The sequence below is a fragment of the Capra hircus genome, chromosome 14 (genome assembly GCF_001704415.2).
Source record: "Capra hircus breed San Clemente chromosome 14, ASM170441v1, whole genome shotgun sequence".
NCBI classification, from domain to species: domain Eukaryota; kingdom Metazoa; phylum Chordata; class Mammalia; order Artiodactyla; family Bovidae; genus Capra; species Capra hircus.
The window spans coordinates 6,039,015-6,058,984 of NC_030821.1; the positions used below are offsets into that span (position 1 = coordinate 6,039,015).

A 19,970-nucleotide genomic window follows, 5' to 3' on the forward strand; every position below is an offset into this window, starting at 1 on the left:
TCTTCAGAATGTTTCAGACCAGTGTGTTTATGTAATTTCTTCCATTTGCCATTCAGTCATAATGGCTTTCTAGATAAAAATGGTGCTGCATTTAGAGTCATTTTCAGGCGGGGCGAGGAGCGCTGCTAATGGAGGAAACTCGGGTCCTGGCAGTAGTGTAGCTGTCAGCAGTTTCATACTGCTAAATAATCAGGTGTGCCTGCCACGTTGTTTTTGTATCTCTTGGGTGACCACTGTTGGGGAAAAAAAAACGCTCTTCTGATATGTGATGTCTCTTTCCTATGAGACTGACTTTACATGGAAGGATTATTATCTTCACTGGGCTCCACCAGCGGCTCAGCGGTAAAAGAATCCACCCACCATGCAGGAGATGCGGGTTTGGTCCCCGGGTCAGGAAAATCCCCTGGCGGAGGGCAGGGCGACTGACTCCAGGATTCTTGCCTGGAGAATTCCATGGACAAAAGAGGCCTGTGGGCTACGGTCCATAGGGTCACAAAGAGCTGGATACGACTGAGGCAGCTTAGCACCCATGCGTGCCACTTCCTATTCCAGGGGAGCTTCCTGACCCAGGGGTCCAACCCACATCTCTTGTGTCTCTTGCACTGGCAGGAGGATTCTTGACCATTAGGGCCACCTAGGAAGCCCCTTCTAATGGTAGTCCTTATTATTTCAGACCTGACCACACGTTTTGTAGAGTCCAGAAATTGTTTGACTGTAACAAGATGATGAGTAGATTTATTCTACTGTATTTTCAGAATTTCAGCTCAAAGTGGAGATCAGAGGGCACTAACCACTCCACATTCTAAGGACGTTGCCAGCAGCTCTAAGGGATGGGGTACCTTTCTACTGCCAGGACCCGAAAGCTTCAGTTTGCTTTAGACTGCCAGCTAGGTGGACTTCCAGCTGGGGAGTGCAATGCCCGCTTCCTTTTCTGATACCTGCAGGCCCTTTCTTTCCCCTGGTTCAGGGAAGAAAGGGCTCACCCTCAACCCCGCCTGCGTCTCAGGGCCAGCGCCCACCGCTCCGCCCGCTCCCGGGTCCTCTCCGTATCCTGACAGGGAGTTGGGGCAAGCAGGGTGAGTGAACGTGAGGCCAGCTCCAGCGTTTATCAGCAGGTCTTGAGGAAAGGGAAGCCATGCTCGTTTGCTGGACACACTGTAGGTCGAGCTTCCCCTGTGGCTCAGCAGTAAAGAAATCACCTGTCAGGCAGGCTGTAATGACCCAGCCTTCCCCGGTGGCTCAAACTGTAAAGAGTCTGCCCGCAATGCGGGAGACCCGGGTTCAATGGCTGGCTGGGGGAGATCTCCCAGAGAAGGAAATGGCAAGCCACCCCTAGTATCCTTGCCTGGAGAATCCTACGGGTGGAGAAGCTTGGCGGACTACAGTGCACGGGTTGCCAAGAGTCAGACACATGACTGAGCGACGGACACACACTGTCGCGCAGGAGACACTGGAGACTGGTTCGATCCCTGGGTCGGGAAGATCCCCTGGAGGAGGAGGGACAACCCTCTGCAGTATCCTTGCCTGAAAAATCCCATGGACAGGGAAGCCTGGTGGGCTACAGTCCATAGTGCCGTGAAGAGCTAGACACGACTGAAGCGGCTGAGCATGTTCTGTAGATGGTAGTTTGTCAGCCTTGTCTGCACATGGAAATTATCCAAGGAGCAACGCCCAGGCTGCACCCTAAACCAGTTAGGTCACATCTCATTGTGCGGGCCACCAGCCTCAGGGGCTTTGAAAACGCCCCGGGTGATTCCAAGAGCAGCCAGGCTTGAGGACCACTGCTGGAAAACGTGCAGGGAGGGGCAGAGGGGTGTATGTGAGGGTCTTTTATTCCCCAGGTCTGGGTCTTAGCCAAAATTCCTTGAAAACAGCAAGTATCTCACTCAGTATTTTGTCAAATAAATAAAGATAAAATTAAGGTTGAGGTTTAATCTGTCTCGTTTTGTAGCAGAAGGCTATGTTTGCCTTCAAGTGAAAGGTCGCGATTATACTTGGACTTTTTCTGAAGGGTAAAACGTACAGGGAAATGATAAGATTAATCTATCTTATTTGCCATCTTGAAAGCTGCATTTTATTGTCACACTGTAAAATGAGTTTTATCCCAGCAAGATAATCTGGCGGAAGCAGCATGATTGGCATGGGGTAACGAGACATCCGAGTCCCCTGGAGACACGTGCACGAAGTCTTCTCCAGCAAGCTCACTCTGCTCTCCTGTTCTGACCGTGTGTCCTAAGAATTAAGGTGTTTCACTAAGAATGCGTGTGCCTTTTTCTTTGTTCTTTTTTTGGCTGCTTCACGTAGCTTTCAGGGTCTGAGTTCCCTGACCAGGATCAAACCCGGGCTTGAAGTGAGCACAGAGTCGTAGCTGCTGAACCTTGAGGGAAATCCCAAGGAAGGCGTGCGCTTGTTAAAGGCACCGCTTCACTGGCTTACTCAGTTCTTTCTTTTGCTCACAGCTCAAGAGATGGCTGCCCAGTGCGTCACAAAGGTGGAGCTGAATATTTCCTGTGACAATCTTTTGGATAAAGACATAGGGTCAAAGTCAGACCCTCTATGTGTGTTATTTTTGAATACGAGCGGTCAACAGTGGTATGAGGTAATATTAAATACTTGCAGCTGAAAAGCCGCCTGAGTTGCTTTTTTGACAATATGAAGAGTTTATTTAAAAAGTTAAAAAATAAAACCATCTCATCTGTTAGTGCAGTTTTTCAGGCAAATTAGTCCTTAATTGTGAAATATTTCATATACCTATAGACGCTTCCTTTAGCTATCATGCCAATATTTAGACACATGTAGTATATAAAGATAATAAACAAATACACCTTTGATCTGAAGAAACTTTTTTTGTTTTGGTGGGTTGAATTTAGGTTGAGCGCACAGAAAGGATTAAGAATTGCCTGAACCCCAAATTCTCCAAGACATTTATTATTGATTACTACTTTGAAGTGGTTCAGAAATTGAAATTTGGGATCTATGACATCGACAACAAAACTATCGAGCTGAGCGATGATGACTTCTTAGGAGAATGTGAATGTACCCTTGGACAAGTGAGTACGAACGGTACAGGTGTTTTCTACAGTTGCGCCAAAGCATCAGGTGTTTTTGATAAATTCTCTTTAGTTTAATTGTTGGGCTTTCCAGGTGGCACTAGTGGTGAAGAATCTGCCTGCCAATGCGGAGACTTGGGTTTGATCCCTGGCTTGGGAAGATCCCCTGGAGTAGGAAGTGGCAAGCCGCTCCGGTATTGTTGCCTGGAAAATCCCATGGACAGAGGAGCTTGGAGGGATACAGTCCATGGGGCCACAAAGAGTCGGACATGACTGAGCAACTGAGCTTATGTTTGCCTTAAACATTATGGAATTTATCTTACTTTTTATGAGGGTAGGGACCATGGCTCTTTTGCAAAGTGTGTATTAGTTCTCATGAGTTAAAGATGTTCCGTTTGCCATTTCAATGAATAGTACCGTTACTCTAGCTGCTTGTCTGCTCTTTACAGATTTCAGTACAGTGTTGTTCTTACGTTGAGGTCGTAAATGCTGTCAAGGCAACGGCAACTTCTCTGACGTTCTAACTTGCATGACCGATGCCTCTTGACCCCTTGATAAGCCCAGCACAGTCCCTTTTCCTGGCTTGCTCCTCCTTTTGCCTTGGGCATGAACCCAACTCCCCCTCGCAAGCCTTCTCTGACACCCCAGAGTCGTTTGGGTCACCGTGCTGTGCTCACTTGGTGGTCTTCTCCACTCCTTCTACCTAAATGTTTACCATATTTTATTGTAGTCGCTTAATTTTCTGTCTTTCTAGGATATCACAGGTTGGGTCGGAGCACGGGTGTGTCTGTGGGCTCACCATTGTGCTCCCAGCTCGGTTTGACATCTAAGGAGAGACAGTGATCGTGTTTATGGGATTTTCGGAGGGAGGAGTTATTTTTTTTCAGTGGGTGACATCTAAGATTTGTCTTTTATGAGTTTATCTTTTAGTCTTGAATTTTTTGGAGATCATTGTATTTCCTATGTCTCAAGGACAACATGGAGCTGGTCAGATTTCTAAAACTTTGATGCTTGTATCAAAAAGAAAATTAAAGAAGTACTTATTTTTTGGGAAAAAAATCACAGTATATCTAAAATTATAGCAAATTTGAGAAACATACCTGTGAGAGTATGTGTGCTAACTGTATTATTTTAATCAAAATGATATCTTATGAGGATTATACATTGAAGTTATGTGTCAGTTGAAAAATTGACAGGTAACCCTTGTTACCTATAGGGGTTTTGTTTCAGCTTAGTGATTTGTATATGTGATGAGGATCTTGCCCTCTTTTTTTCTTTACAAGGAAGAATTTGAAGTGGTTGATAAAGAAACTAGTGGTTTGGGGAGATTTTATCCTCCAGGATTGGCTCCTTGGAAGTTTTTTCCATTTGGGTGCAGATGCATTTTGCAATCTCCAAATCTTGAAGGAATGAACTTAATGTTTCCATTTCTAATAACTTTGTATACTTTATTCTCAACCGTCTTTTGAAAACTGTTTAGTTTAAACATTCACATGTTGAAGTGAAATAGCTCTTTGTATCACTTTCCGGTTTTAACAGATTGTTTCCAGTAAGAAGCTAACCCGACCACTGGTGCTTAAAAATGGCAGACCTGCAGGAAAAGGGAGCATTACGGTAAAATAAGATCCCTTAAAATACAAGTCTTTTGCCTCCTGAGATTTAGCACAAGTGGACAAGCTGAGACTGTGTATATCAGACAGAGATTCTACAGTAGGCGTTATCGTTTGATCCTGAATGTCGCCCTCCACCCTCCCTTGACTTGCCTTAGAGTGATCGCAAATGGAAACTGTGCTGTGCCTGAAAGAAAGTCACACACACTGTGGTAATGCTTGCCTCTTCCTGATGGAAGCATCAATTCCCAGAGTAGGAAGAAATTACTTAATAATGTGAATGGATCAATTTGGCCCTCAGCAAATCAAACATAGGCCCCTCAGCGTGACAGAAACTTTCCATAGTGGTTTTGATTCCTGAATGATCTTGTAGTATGACATGGCCATTGAACCGCTCAGTTCTTAACAGTGTTTTTGTGTGTGTGCGTGTGCACTTTGCTATCCGTCCTCTTACCTAAATTTTTCCTTGCTGATTGCTGGACCTGGGCAAGTGAATATATGCATTATCTTATTTTAGATTTCAAATTATATAGTGCCATGCTTTTAAATGTTCTAAATGTTCTAGAGTTGCTGTCCGGGTAGTCACAGCTGTCTGAAGAGACAGCTGTCTTGCTTTAGCTCTGCCTGGGAATGGGAGGCTGAGAGAGTCGTGTTTCAGGATTATTGCAACTGTCAAACACATTTCTCTGAGTAGTTGTTTGCTCTAGTTTAGGTGCCAAAGAATGTCCAGTCTTTTGGGGGTGTTGACTTCTATGTGGGGAACAGAGATCATTACAAGTAGGTAGCTTTATGGCTTTTGGGGCCATCACAGCCTAGAATTTGTTTTTGAGCAGAGTAAGTCTTTCAGTTACCTTGGATGAAAAATATGGAGCTGATATTTTGAATGTGTAATGTTCTCTAGGTATAACTTACCCATACTTCTCCATCTCTGGAGAGCTCTCACCAGTGCTGTGCATCTGTGATTTTTTCCATCAGAAGAGGGAAGATCCAGTTTCGGCAACAACATTAAAAAGAAAGTTGCATAATGTAAATTAGGCATATTTTGGAAATATATTTATTTCACATGCATAAAGGAAATAATGACAAATCTTTCTTAACAGTACCATTTTGTTACTTATTTTAGACTATACAAAGTTAGTGTAGACTTTGTATACCATTAGGTAACAGACTAAATCAGTGCTTCGTGACTGTATCAGAATCCCCAAAACATTTTCTTTTACTTACCTTGTCTACTCATAGATTTCAGCTGAAGAAATAAAGGATAACAGAATTGTCTTGTTTGAAATGGAAGCAAGAAAACTGGATAATAAGGTAGGTGGGTGATGCAGATTTCAACAAGGATATCATCTTTTCTTCCCCCCTCACATTGGTTACTTTTTGAGAAAATAATAATGCGATTAATATTATGAACTCTATCATCTAAGCATCAGTTGGAGTATTAGTTCCAAATTCTATTTTCTATATGGATGCGTATTTAAGCAGAAGATATTTCTCTTTACCTCTTTCCCCTGGATGTAACCAAAGAATTTGCATAGCTTAAAAGAAGAGTTAGTACAAACGTTAACATTATTGTAAGAGATATTTTAGAGTGTATTTGAGTTACTTAAGGAAAAAAGCTAAAATTCCATGCTGTATTGATTAGATTCTCCTCTTTGGGGCTTCTCAGGTGGCGCTGGTGGTAAAGAACCTGCCTGCCAGTGCAGAAGATATAAGAAGTCATGGGTTCGATCCTTGGGTCTGGAAGATTCCCTCGGAAGAGGGCTTGGCAGTCCACTCCAGTATTCTTGCCTGGAGAATTCCCGTGGACAGAGGAGCCTGGCAGGCTTCAGTCCATAGAGTCGCAAAGAGTTGGACTGACTGAAGCACAGATATTGAATCAAAATTCAGCAAAGCCTTTTCTTTTGCAGAAGAGAAAGGCTACTCAATCCGGTATTCTGGCCTGGAGAATTCCATGGACTGCATGGTCCACGGGGTCGCAAAGAGTTGGACACGACTGAGCAACTTTCACTTTCACTTTCCTCTCTGCATTCAAAATTTAGGATGAATACTAATAAGAACACTTAAGTGTAGGGTATACCTTGGATTGGAATAATTCTTTGAGTGACTTTTGTATGTAATTCTATAATGCAATCAATATTCTTCATCATTTTCGTCTACCTTACAAGGCAGTTTGCAAATATCTTAGACCAGCCAGATATCCTTAGACCTAGCTAGTAATTTTTTTAAAAATATTTTGGAAAAATGTAAACATACACAAAAATAGAATAGTATTTCTAAAAAATTCCATGTTCCCACCACCTATCTTTAAAAATGTTACAACTCATGACCAATTTTATCTCATCCCTACCCTGTCTACTTTCTCTCCTCCCAGACAGCGTATCATTGCATCCGTAAATGTAGATGTATCTCTAAAGACTTTTAAAATAATACAGTTGCTTAATGTGTCTCTTACATTTTTTTAACCTTTATGTTCTCCCCTTCCCTTTACTTCCCCTTCTGTCTCTATTGCTCTCTTGTTTCCTCTCTCTCCCTCTGTCCTATCCATCCATCCATGGATTTATTCAATAAACTGACTCCTTTGTCCTATAGAAGTTTTCACACACAGTATACGCTAGTTAAATCCCTGTGATGTCATGTAATATGTTTGTTTCTCCATATTTTATTTCCTGATTTCTATCAGCTGAAATTGAATCTAGAGGTATGATCTCGTGGCATTTTGAATTGGTATGAGTTTCATAGGTGGTGACACTAATTCCATCAAGAGGCTCACATTGTCAAGTTCTGTTTTTTGGGGTATTAGTGAACATTGATGATAACTACCTAGATATACTATTTTATTAAGAGCCTTCCTGCTGCTGCTGCTAAGTCACTTCAGTCACGTCCGACTCTGTACAACCCCATAGACGGCAGCCCACCAGGCTCCCCCGTCCCTGGGATTCTCCAGGCAAGAACACTGGAGTGGGTTGCCATTTCCTTCTCCAGTGCACGAAAGTGAAAAGTGAAAGTGAAGTCGCTCAGTCGTATCCGACTCTTAGTGACCCCATGGACTGCAGCCTACCAGGCTCCTCCGTCCATGGGATTTTCCAGGCAAGAGTACTGGAGTGGGGCGCCATTGCCTTCTCTGATTAAGGGCCTTAAAATATTGATATTCTCATGCTGTCATTGCTGCTTCTTTTATTACCGAGAATACCTCTCTAGAGAGAAGTATCTTTCTTCACATTAGGCATTTATTTATTCCAAGATAGTTTGTCCAGAAAAGGCAAGCTGAAGTGTTTGATTTTTTTTTATATTTACTATTTTTTAGAAGAATCAATTTCTGTAAACTTGACTTTTACAGAAGAACTTAAATTTTTTTTTTTTTTTTTTTTTTTTTAGTATTTCTAGGAACTCTATTAATCTTATTGATGCTTAAAGTATCCCAAGTTTGACCTATGGGAGGGAACCTATTTAAGTTTGTTCCTGAGCCATTTGGCACAGTCTCAGAAGTCTTTGGCTAGCTTCTTGCTTTGTGGCATGACAGATGTTCCATGCTTATTTTATCTAATTTCTGCCCCAGATTGGCAGGTTAAAGGGAGCCTTTCTATGGTGAGTCCACGATGTGGTACTAGGGGTGCTTAATGTTTATTGATTGCTGTTGCTCATTCTTTCTAGGACTTTTCAGTAGATAGCTATACGAAAGTCTTTTCTTTTTTAAGGAAAACTAAATCATAAACTTGTATAACAAATTCCAATTCAAATGTAAAATTACAAGGCTGTTATTTCTTTAATTCTGTAGTTGCACCTCTTTTTACTTATGTCAAATGTTGATTCATAAGGAAACTAACATAACTGCTTATGTTTTGCCCTATATAATATCTAACAGTTTAAAAATACAAATATACATGTTAGAGCAAAAATATTTTTACTGACAATAGCTTGAGCTTTCTTTGAAGTTTTTTTTGCCTTTAGGGTTATATATTCCACTTGAATTATACGAATTTAATTCCTGGGTTTTAAAGGAATAATTGTTCTCTGAGTGGTTATGCTGTAACAATAACACATAATCAAATTTTGCTTTTGATATTTAGAGATTGCTTTAAATTTTTTTTGGTTTAATTTTGCTTTATAATCATGTATAAGATGGTTCCAAAGCTAACAGAAAACAAGGTATATTCAAGAAATTTAGCTTCTTTCCCTGTCCACGCTGCAGTTTTTTCTCTTGCTGTATTTTATTCATTTGTAAAATTTACATTTAATGGCTTAATCCTTCATTTTCCAAAAAACTAAGGCGTTTTTTTTGTGTCTGTGTACACGTGTGTCTCTGTGTGTCACTCTTTGTCTATATAAATGTAAAATAGGTAGATATGGATGTACATGTCAGATAGGCAGAGATGGATGTATATGTCAGGTAGGTAGATATGGATGTATATGTCAGGTAGGTAGATATGGATGTATATGTCAGATAGGTAGATATGGATGTATATGTCAGATAGGTAGATATGGATGTATATGTCATATAGGTAGATATGGATGTATATGTCAGGTAGGTAGATATGGATGTATATGTCAGATAGGTAGATATGGATGTATATGTCAGATAGGTAGATATGGATGTATATGTCATATAGGTAGATATGGATGTATATGTCAGGTAGGTAGATATGGATGTATATGTCAGATAGGTAGATATGGATGTATATGTCAGATAGGTAGATATGGATGTATATGTCAGATAGGTAGATATGAGTGTGCACACCTATGTGTGTGTATATATTTATATTTCCATACCCTAGCCCAGCCCCAGTCTTTGATTAAGTGAAGCATGATATATTAATATCACGCATGCATTTCTCTGCCTTGCTCTTTTGACTTAACTCATCCTGGAGGTCAGAGTCAGGGACTTCTACTTCTTATTTTAGCTCTTCTGTTGACAGCTTCATGAACTGTCAGTCAGTCTGTTTTTTGACCTTCAATGTGGTAGTAATGATATTCTCCCTTCCTCAAAAGATTATCTCTAAGATAAAAGAGACAGAGGATGTTCATGTGCTTTTGGGAAAGTTAGCTTCTCTGGGTATAATATTGTTCCTAGTTTTATAAAATAGAGCATAGAGAGGCTTATTACATTGCTTAAATTCTTCTTAGAGAGAAGGTTAACTTTTAAAAGTTCTGTGTAGTCTTTGTGTTTTTATTTTTGACTATGAGGGATGTGTTCCCTTCCTAACATTAAAGTATGCCGAGGAGGGAAATAATATCTTAGTTCTTAATTTAATATTGAAGTAAATTCAGTACTGAAACAAATCTTCAGTTTAGGAACATATGTGCATACATTCCTGTGGGCTTAACAGATGTCCTTTCACTTTCACAAATAATAAGTAATATATGCTAAGGCAGATAGAAGTTTCAAAATGAAGATAAATAAAAATGAGAAGGTAAAGTCATCCGCAATCTTACTATCTGAGTTTTACCTTTGTACATCTTTACAGAATTTTATGTCCCTGTGGAAGAGCATCTGTGTGTATATGTGGGTAAGATGGCCCTAAGGAGACGTTTGGGCACTCACTGTGCTCGCGCGTTGCACAGGAGAGCTGTGCCTGGTGAATCACAGAGGAAATAGAGCACACCTTGTGCCCTCCCAGCACTTCTGTTGTGCACTTCACGTGTCTCCTTGTCTGTGCTCCCTTGCGTTTGTGCAAAGAAACGTGTGGGATTGCCAAACGGGTATTGGACATAGAAGGGTAAGACGTGAAATCAAGGCTCAGATCCATCCATTCATTAGCTGTGTGATTTTGGCAAAGTCTTTAACTCCTCTGAATCCAGTTTGTCCTGCCTCTCATGGAGCTAGTACGACTACTGTACGGGATCATTTAGATAAAATTACTTAGTGCTGTGTGAATGAGTGAATGATACTAATAATGAAAATAAGCTAAAAGTGTCCTGTGTTGATAATGGGTTCTGTTGATCACTGTATTCTAAAGCCATCATGTGTTTTGAGATGTAAGGGTGTAAGGATAGTGAGCATTTATCAGGAATGCCTTAAAAGTTCTCCTCGTAGACTTCAGCAGGTTTATGTTTGTGAGGAATGTATTGGGATTTGTATTTATTGCTGTATTGTACTATCTCTGTCTATATAGGTTTATCTGTTTATATGTCTGTCTGTTTATATGTTTATCTGTTTATACGTTTATAGAATTAAACTTCAGGTACTAAAGACATGTAACATGTATAAAGTGTGGTTTCGCATGTTTTAGGAGGAGGATAATTGCTTTGCTTTTTATTTTAATGTAGGATCTATTTGGAAAGTCAGATCCTTACCTAGAATTCCACAAGCAGACATCTGATGGAAACTGGCTAATGGTTCATCGAACGGAGGTGAATATCTGAGTTTGAAAAGTAGGGTTGAAGTTTCCTTTGGAATTGTGGTAATCTGAATTTTAAAAGTTTATGTACTTATAAAACTATTCATCTAAATTCAGACGTATATAACTGCCAGAGACACAAGGCCAGCATGCTCGTTTCTTTTTTTTTTAATGAGAAGGTGCTGCTCTGCTTAGTTGTTTTTTTCAATTACTTACTTTTGGCTCAGCTGGCTCTTTGCTGCTGCCCCCGGGCTTTCCGCGGTTGCAGGGAGTGGGCTCTGCTCTCGTGTGGTGCCCGGGCTTCTCATACTGCTGGCTTCTCCTGTGGGCTGAGGGCTCCAGGCGTGCGGTTCAGCGGTCACGGCACTCACGGGCTTAGTTGCCCCAAGGCCTGTGGGGTGCTGCAGGAACTGAACCTGTGTCTCCCGCTCTGGCGGGTGGGTTCTTCACCTCTGGGCCCCAGGGAAGTCCCTCTGCCTTATTTCCAAAATCCTGTAAAGGACACTGAAATGTATGCCAGTGTATCCTTCACCTAGATTTACCAAATGGTCACACCAGCACACAGGTGTGTGCTCTCTCTTGTTCACGCCCACGTCCATGACCTTTTGCCAGACTATCCTAATGTAAGCAACAGACATCGTGGCTCTTCACCTTTAACTGCTACAGGTATTTCTCAAGAACGAAGGTGTTTCTCTACACCCCATAACTGAGAGAGTTAGCACTGATTTAGTAACATGATTTACTATACCATTCATCTTCAGATCCTCCCAATTTCCCCAAACACGTTTTTTATGTGTTTTGTATTGTTTAATACAGGGTCCGTTCCAGGTTCACGTTTTGCATTTGGCTATTATGTTCCCTAGGTGACTCAGTGGTAAAGAACCCTCCTGCCAGCGCAGGAGACCCGGCTTCGATCTCTGGGTTGGGAAGATCCCCTGGAGAAGGAAATGGCAACCCACTCCTGTATTGCCTGGGAAATCACATAGACAGAGGTGGACTGGCTATGGTCCATGGGGTCACAAAAGAGTTGGACACAACTTAGTGACTAAACAACAACAAATTAGTCTTTAAGCACTAACTTATTTTATGTGAAATTGTGTAGTCAGTTGACCTTGTACTTACCCTATCCCATCTGGAATGAGCTATTTGTCTTAGGAAGCCCGATTTTTCCTTTAAGAGGGTAGGATTTGCACAGCAGGGTATGAGTGCTCATTACTGCTGAGCACTTCTAGACCTTTTCAGTGGAAATGAGAAATACGTTTGTGTATATATGTTTATATATTACACATTAAAAAAACCTAAAATCATAAATTTATACCATTTTTCTCATTATCAAACATAGCAAGATCCTTTCCCAACCTTTCTTATTCCATATTTGAATCTTGTGTCCTGCAGTGAAAACTCTGGTTTCCAACAAAACCAATAATCTTCTGAAATTTTTAAGTGCATCTTGTAATGGTTGGATGTATTTCCCAGTTTTTTTTCTTTCTCAGAATGTACCTTGACTAGCCAGTCCCTCACATTTTTCATATAACAGGTGTATAATACGGTCCTAGCTAGATTTTCACTGACGAAGCTGGGTGGGTGAAGAGGTGAAGAATGAACGGTGCACTTGGTAGGAACCTGGGAAAGGCAAGAGCAGAACATTAATGATGAAGGGAATGTTTTTCTAACTGGTTTTTATTATTATTATTATTTAATAGGTTGTTAAAAACAACTTGAATCCTGTTTGGAAGCCTTTTAAGATCTCTCTTAACTCTCTGTGCTATGGAGATATGGATAAAACTATTAAGGTAATTTGAAATTATATATATATTATGTACACACATACACACTCACTGCTTTTATAAATTAATTCATTGGCTAGTACTTAAAGAAAGTAAGTGATGTAAGTTTGAATTTTATTTATATTTAGGAATGCTAAAATAGAAATGTTTCTGATAAGCAGTCAGTTTAAAGGAGCAGAGACATTTTAGTGATCTGTTGACCTGTTGAATGCTTAATCAAACATTGTGGGTTTTATTTTATTCTTCATTTTTTAAAATAAAATATTTAAGTCTTCCCTACTTTTTAATAAGAGTCTTCTGCTCTGTGAATAGAAACAGTTAACTGCACTCTTTGGCTTTGGTGTGTCCCTTGCAATAAAAATAGGTATTACTTTAACTGAGAACCCAGAGCTTCCTTCTGCCTTCAGAGCAGAGCGCAGTAGTGGTGACATTTCCCGTCACTGATTTTCAGTTCAGTTCAGTCACTCAGTCATGTCTGACTCTTTGCGACCCCATGGACTGCAGCATGCCAGGCCTCCCTGTCCATCACCAGCTCCCGGAGCTCAGAGGAAGGTATAATTTATTACATTTGGATGGCTTTAGTTTTAGAGTTTCTAAAGGAAGGCAAAGTAGACGCAGGGAGCTGCAGCAGATAGCTAAGAATTTTTTTAATGTTTTCACGTATAGCCAATATAGATGTATTATTTTAAAGACACTTTTATATTAGTCACTTCTTTACGTAAGATTCCCTATAGGAGCCTTTTCATGCGTTGCAGAGGTCAGCAAACTGGGGTGAGTTTTTTGTTTTTTTCTTTTTCTTTTGATAATTAGTATAGTGAAAGCAGGCACGGTGATGAAGGGATCTGAGTCAAACCACAGTCCAAGACTTGACTTAGACCTTTAACCCGCTAAGGGATCTTGAACAGGTTTTCCAACTTCCTTACTTAACTTCCTTACTTATATAATGGAGAACATAATGTCTACATAGCAAAATAAAATCAGGAATAAATTAATGTATGTGAAAAGTTTCATAAACTGTTAAACACAGCAGAGATGATATTATTATTGAAAACCCTTTCATTTCTTAGATCCATAAATTTTTTCCTCATTTTTCAGAGACCTTTAAAGATCAATATGATTTGTGTGATATTTCAAACAGCAGTGAAAATTTTGGTACAAAATAAATAGAAAAGTAGCCTGGCACATTACTTTGGTCAACTAGAAAAAATGCACAGCGTGAGAGTTTTGAGTCAAGTTTTATTGGGGACAATCTGAGGGCTGCAGAGACAGCACCTCGGAGAGCTCTGAGAAACTGTTTCAGAGAGGCAGGGGAAAGGTCAGTGTTCATGTGATTTTGGTAAAGGGGGGAATACATGCAACCAAGCACAGGTTTTCCCTAAAGGTTTCTACGAGTCTTGTGAAGCTTCTGCTGGTCATGAGAAACCATCGTGACCGTGAAGGATTTTAGTGCTTTTCTAGATATGCGGAAATGCAAGAATTGGCTTCATAAACTCAGCTCCTGCGAATATTTAACTGTCTGAAGACCTGTCCTGCCAGTTTTTCCCTGAACGCAGAGTGCCTCACTTCTGCTCTCCACCCTGAACTCCTTCAGGGGCCACTGAAGGTCTGCAGCTGCTGCGTCACTTGATTTAATCCCTGTAAAGGTGATGGCAAGCCCCCACGGAGCGGGCCAATCTGTAGTTGACACTTTTTACTGTTATATTAAATCTAGACCTTTTGCTTTTCACATTAAAAGTAATAAGTTAAGGCTTCATTAGATCTAAGAAGTAAGAAAGGCTAGGGAAAAAATGCTTAAACTCTGTTTGATTGTTTGTAATAATATATTAACAATGAAACAATATTTCTTAAACTTCTTTTTTTTGTGCACAGTGTCATGCTCACAGGGCTATTTTGTTATAGTAAGTAAACTGATTTTTTGAGCTTTCTCTGATGAATGTCTTCATTCTCAAAAGATTCTCCACTTGTTTTCACTATACGCCGATTGGTTTGCTACCCCATCTCTGTCTTTCTTTCTTGAGTTCTGTATTTCTTTGCAGTCATCAGAGAGGCATCCATCACTGATTCTCTTGGTGTTTGGAAATTGCTTAGAGGTGTAGTAAAAAGTTATAGAGCAGAGAATAGAGTCGGAATCATTGGTAATTTCTTTGCTGCAGTGTGAATGTCCCAGTGTTGCCATTCTAGCATGGATTATTATTTTCATAAGATTGTGTGAATAAGAAAAATAACCATGCATGTCTAAACTGCGAATGCATTAGTGAATGTAGTATTGTGTGATGTGTGCAGTCTTTTGCATATATACATATGCAATATGTATATATGTGTACATTTCAGGTTCACAGACTACTGAAGCTGTTGTTTAAAACAGCTAATGGTACTGGTTTTCGAATTTTTGAGAAGGGAAATTAAATGACATAAATTGTTACACCTTTTGCCTCCAACTGTATCTGAACTTCACATGTCAGCATAATAAACGTCACATTTTCCTTTAACATCCAACATTTGTCTTTAATGGGACAACAGTGAACTTTTCTTACAAGTTTATTATAGTGAGTTATCAGGAATTACATTTTTAAAATGTTTTTGCATTCCCAGAAGTTTTGGACAGTCTAAACATGAACTGTTTTAGCTCTTCCGTAAGTTTTGTTTAAATAAAATCTTGGTCTTATCAAAACCTGATCTTGTTGTCTTTAGGTATAAATTGGAGTTTCCTGAATGCAAATCTAAAATGCAATGTTCTGTTTTCTGTAATTAAAAAAAAAACCTCTTAAAAATGAAATTATTAAAATATTATTTTAACTTTAATTTTAATTCCTCTATAAAATTATTGATGTCATTCATTTTCTGTCAGATAAAGGGCTTTTGGCTTAAAAATTGAGTATGAAAAAATAAAAATGAGTATCAGATATATAGATCAAGAGTTACTGACTGAAGTGCTGGAAACAAATAAAAGCACTTACTGTTACTCAGAATTGCCATTCTAGACCTAGCTTGTTTTCATTTATTGACTGTTTGATTTTTAGTCTTGAAAAATAATGAAAATATATGGAGTGAAAGACTTCCTGTTTTGATAAGCACTCAACTCACTTTTCATAGAACTGAGGGAAAAAAATCACTTTGCTTGGTGAATATATATAAATCCTGAGTGTTTTAGCTTGATGATTAATATAACTTGGTAAAGGATTATAGCATAGGGTAAATGCAAATTGCTTTTCAATTATAGGCCTTTTATCTTAAATCATAGGCTCTAGAAGTATTCAAAAGTTTCCTTGGCACAGATTTACTTTGTCGGTTACCACACAAGATAGGTCCTCTTCTAAGACCGTTAAATTCTTCTGTCTGCCTGGCATCCTCAGTAGATGCTGTGTGCAGTGCATGTAATGGATGTTTGCAGGAAGAAATGTTTGTAATTATAAAGCAGTGTAAAAACTTAAGTTATTTATGATCACAGTGAACACTTCCGCTTGCTAAGAGTTCACACCATGTTAATTTTCTCACTGCAATGATTATTCTGATATTCTTGTGAATATTTACACTTTGACAGCATCTGCCAACATGGAAATCAGATACTCTCAGCTCTATTCCATGTGTTTTAAGAAATAGTGAACATTTAATGGAAGCCATAGCTCAGACTGGACTTGGCCTTGTCTTATATGGAAACAGCATTGTGATGACCCAGTGTAGACACTTCCTCCGTGGGCTAAATACTGTTTTCCTGGAATTTTCCTTTTCATTGTGGGAGTTGTGATCCTCAGACTGATGCAAATCCAACTTCATTGAATCTAACTCCTAAAAGAAGCCAAGCCTCACCAGATTTCAGCTAATGAAATACATTTTCCATAGTTATAAATCATCTAGAATTTAATTATATGATTTTTAGCTGCCTAAAATACTGACTTCCTTTCTTCCTTCAGATAGATAATGGCTTTTAGCCACTGTAAAATAACAAAGTGAAAAGTGGATGAGAGAGAAGGTCTAATTCCATTTCGATTTTATTAGAACTTGTAAAGGGCATATACGAGAACTGGAAACTGCTCAACATGGAATTTCAACATTATTTGTGCTTTTCATGTGCCTGCAATCTATCTTAGAATCTTATCCCAAGAATAGCCAGGGCTTGAAAGGGTTTCAGTATTATTCCTCTAGGAAGTTAGTTCCTGCTTCTCCAAGTAGGACTGTGTATTAAACATTTTCACTTATTTTAATTAAAAGTGCACTTCTTGGCAAGTCCCATTTATTGCAACCAATTCTTTTAAACAAAGTTATATTGATTTTTATATACTTTATTATGCTTCCTTATAGGTAGAGTGTTATGATTATGACAATGATGGGTCACATGATCTCATTGGAACGTTTCAAACCACAATGACAAAACTGAAAGAAGCCTCCAGAAACTCGCCTGTAAGTTGCACCTTTGTTATTTGCGTATACCTTATATTTGGCCCTGTATTTATTGCTTCATTTTTTCCTCTTGAAATAGCAAATAGCTTTCCTTGCTTTTATTCTATAATATGTAATATTCTGAAATCTGTGAATTTTGTTTAAGTAGTCAGATGATTCAAAATTCTTACTTAGGGTGAATTTACATTTATGTTTAGAAGTTTGGTTTCCTTTCACTATGGACAAATATATGTGGTTTGATTGAAAAGCCTTCGTTTTAAAGATCTTGGCATTTCATTGGCCACAATAATTAATATCTACATGAGACAAATACCAAGGCTTAAATTGTGGACATTTATTCTCCTTTTGGATACTTTAGAAATTGGCTTTTACCTTCTGTTCCTCTTTGACGTGTCCTTGCCCAAAGGAAGGATAAAAGCATAGTTTCACTACTTCAAATTATGTAGTATTAAGTTGCCATCTAATGGACTGATTTTGTTAGGATCGTTTGTTTGCCTTAATTGCATTCAGTTTGTTAGTATCCCCACATATTTCTAAGATTGCTTCTGAAACTTTCCTGTCTCTATGGCAAAGTGCCTAAAAACTATTCCAGAGTGTTTTTTATATAAAACTTATAAACTGCTTCCCTCTTACTTAACTTTCTAGTTTGAATGAAATAAGTTAACTCTCTTTTTAGCTTACCTAGAATATGCTCTTATATAGCATTTGCTTTTGAAAATCCAAACATGAAGTTTAAAAGGTAAGAGATTATGGTCAGAATGGAAGGTCTTTTTTTTACCGAGTTATGTAAGTGAAGTGACCCAAAAGAAGATACTGATAGTTTTAGATCAAAACTTAAATACTAAATGAATAAATAAAACTTAATAGCTTTTTGATTGACATAATTGGAAGAAATGAGCTTTGAGCTAACAGAGTGGAACTAGAATTCTCAGTAGGTCATACAGAGATCTCTAGTCCTATCTCTACGGGCTTGCCACGTGGCTCAGTGGTAAGGAATCCGCTTGCCAATGCAGAAGATGTGGATTTGATCCCAGGGTCAGGAAGATCCCCCGGAGTAAGAAATGGCAACCCACTCCAGTGTTCTTGTCTGGAGAATTCCATGGACAGAGGGGCCTGGTGGGCTACAGTCCATGGGGCTGTAACGAGTCAGACACGACTGAGTGACTGAGCACAGAGTCCTGTCCTTACCCCCTGGTCACAAAGCCCAGGTCCTTGCGTAGCAGAAGTGCTTGTGTGAAGTAAAAAGGGCTTTTCCAATCACACCTAATGGTTCAAATGCAAAGGTTGAATTAACAGTTTAAATTAAAACAACAGTAAAATTCAGCTGTAAATATTCTGCTGAAAGATATATATGTTTATTTTTAAGGGCAGAAATAATGGAAAACTGTGACAATCTGAACATTTCTATACAGCAAGCTTCCTAAAAGAACTAAATATGAGGAGCGATGTGTATCGTCGTTTCTCTGGTTTCAGTTTGTTGTTATTTTGCAGAACCAGTAAATGACCTGCTTTTAGAAGAGAATGAACCAGAAACTAACCGCGTAATACTTTACAGAGCACGTAGGTGGTGGTGGTTTAGTCACTAAGTTGTGTCTGACTCTTGCGACCCCATGAATCGTAACTCGCCAGGCTCCTCTGTCCAGGGAATGTTCCAGGCAAGAATCCTGGAGTAAGTTGCCCTTCCCTTCTCCAGGGGATCTTCCTGACCCAGGAATCGAACCCGGGTCTCCTGCACTGCAGGCAGGTGTTTTACCAACCGAGCTATGAGGGAAGCCTCTTCAGTTCCGAAAAGGGGGCATTAATCCTATCTTGCAAGGTTGTTGGCAGAATTACATGAGATAATTGATGGAATAATAAAGTGTTCGGGGTCTAGGAACTCACTCCTTTGATGCAGTTGGGGAGAGGATGCCAGTCTTAGCATGTGGAACTCTCCTAAATCCAGCTAACTTGGTCCTTTCCTCCCCCATGATAGAATGTGGATTTAATACTCATTAAAAGTTGCAGTGACAAGGTTTATCCACTCAGTCATCAAAGGCAGGACTCTATCTTATCAACTTTGTGTTCAGTACCTAGAACGTGCTTGTTGCTTGGGTGGATACTGTAGAAGTGTGGATAAATGAAGTGAAGAAATATAGCCTTTCTGCATCTCTAGTATTCAATAATTAGTGTGTATGATAATGACTGAAACTCTGGCAGGATCCTGAACCATCAAGAGATTTTTTTATTTTAACATCATTTTATTTGGTATCATTGTTTCAAAGGTATTTTTAAATGTTTGATTCTTAGAAAATTAGTAATGCCTCTGGCTAAAGTATGTAAGTTGCTTTCTATTGACCAGAAGAGGTGACTTATCCAGTATTCACTGAGTGTTTCTTATTACTAGGCAAGACAGTGAGAATTTCAGGGTATAACTTGAAAGTGACTGTACCCTAGCTATGAAAAAAATTAATGAAATGAAACAGTTGAGATTAATGCCAGGTATGTAAGTTTTATGTAGCTGTGGAAGCTTAATGAGAGAGACGGCGGTCAGAGGAGACTAGAACAGGGGCTGATGCTACGGAGCAGGATGACCTGAGCCAAGCCTCCAGAGGCATAGTGGGTAGGAGTTGGAAGGGAAGATGGTCTGTTTGTGGGAAGAAGACATTAGATCTGTTTCTGTGCATATTCCCAGTGGAAAGGGATGATCTTTGCTGCGTATTTTACCATGGAATTGGGCTTCATATATTTCTCTTTTCTGATGGTTGTTTTTTTTTATTTTCTAAGCAATGTGTTTTTGCGCTTTGTGTGGGT

General features: G+C 39.3%; 1 protein-coding gene across 1 annotated transcript in view; it reads left to right on the top strand.

Annotated features, from left to right (window-relative positions):
• The window catches only part of CPNE3 (copine 3), a 48,345-nt gene that overhangs the window by 11,292 nt on the left and 17,083 nt on the right, over positions 1 to 19,970 (top strand). The window contains exons 2-8 of the mRNA XM_018058184.1: positions 2,460 to 2,599; positions 2,871 to 3,050; positions 4,590 to 4,664; positions 5,900 to 5,971; positions 10,925 to 11,008; positions 12,699 to 12,788; positions 17,082 to 17,180. Of these exons, the coding sequence (XP_017913673.1) occupies positions 2,468 to 2,599; positions 2,871 to 3,050; positions 4,590 to 4,664; positions 5,900 to 5,971; positions 10,925 to 11,008; positions 12,699 to 12,788; positions 17,082 to 17,180 (732 nt within the window). The 5' untranslated portion in view covers positions 2,460 to 2,467. The remainder of the gene's footprint in view (positions 1 to 2,459; positions 2,600 to 2,870; positions 3,051 to 4,589; positions 4,665 to 5,899; positions 5,972 to 10,924; positions 11,009 to 12,698; positions 12,789 to 17,081; positions 17,181 to 19,970) is intronic.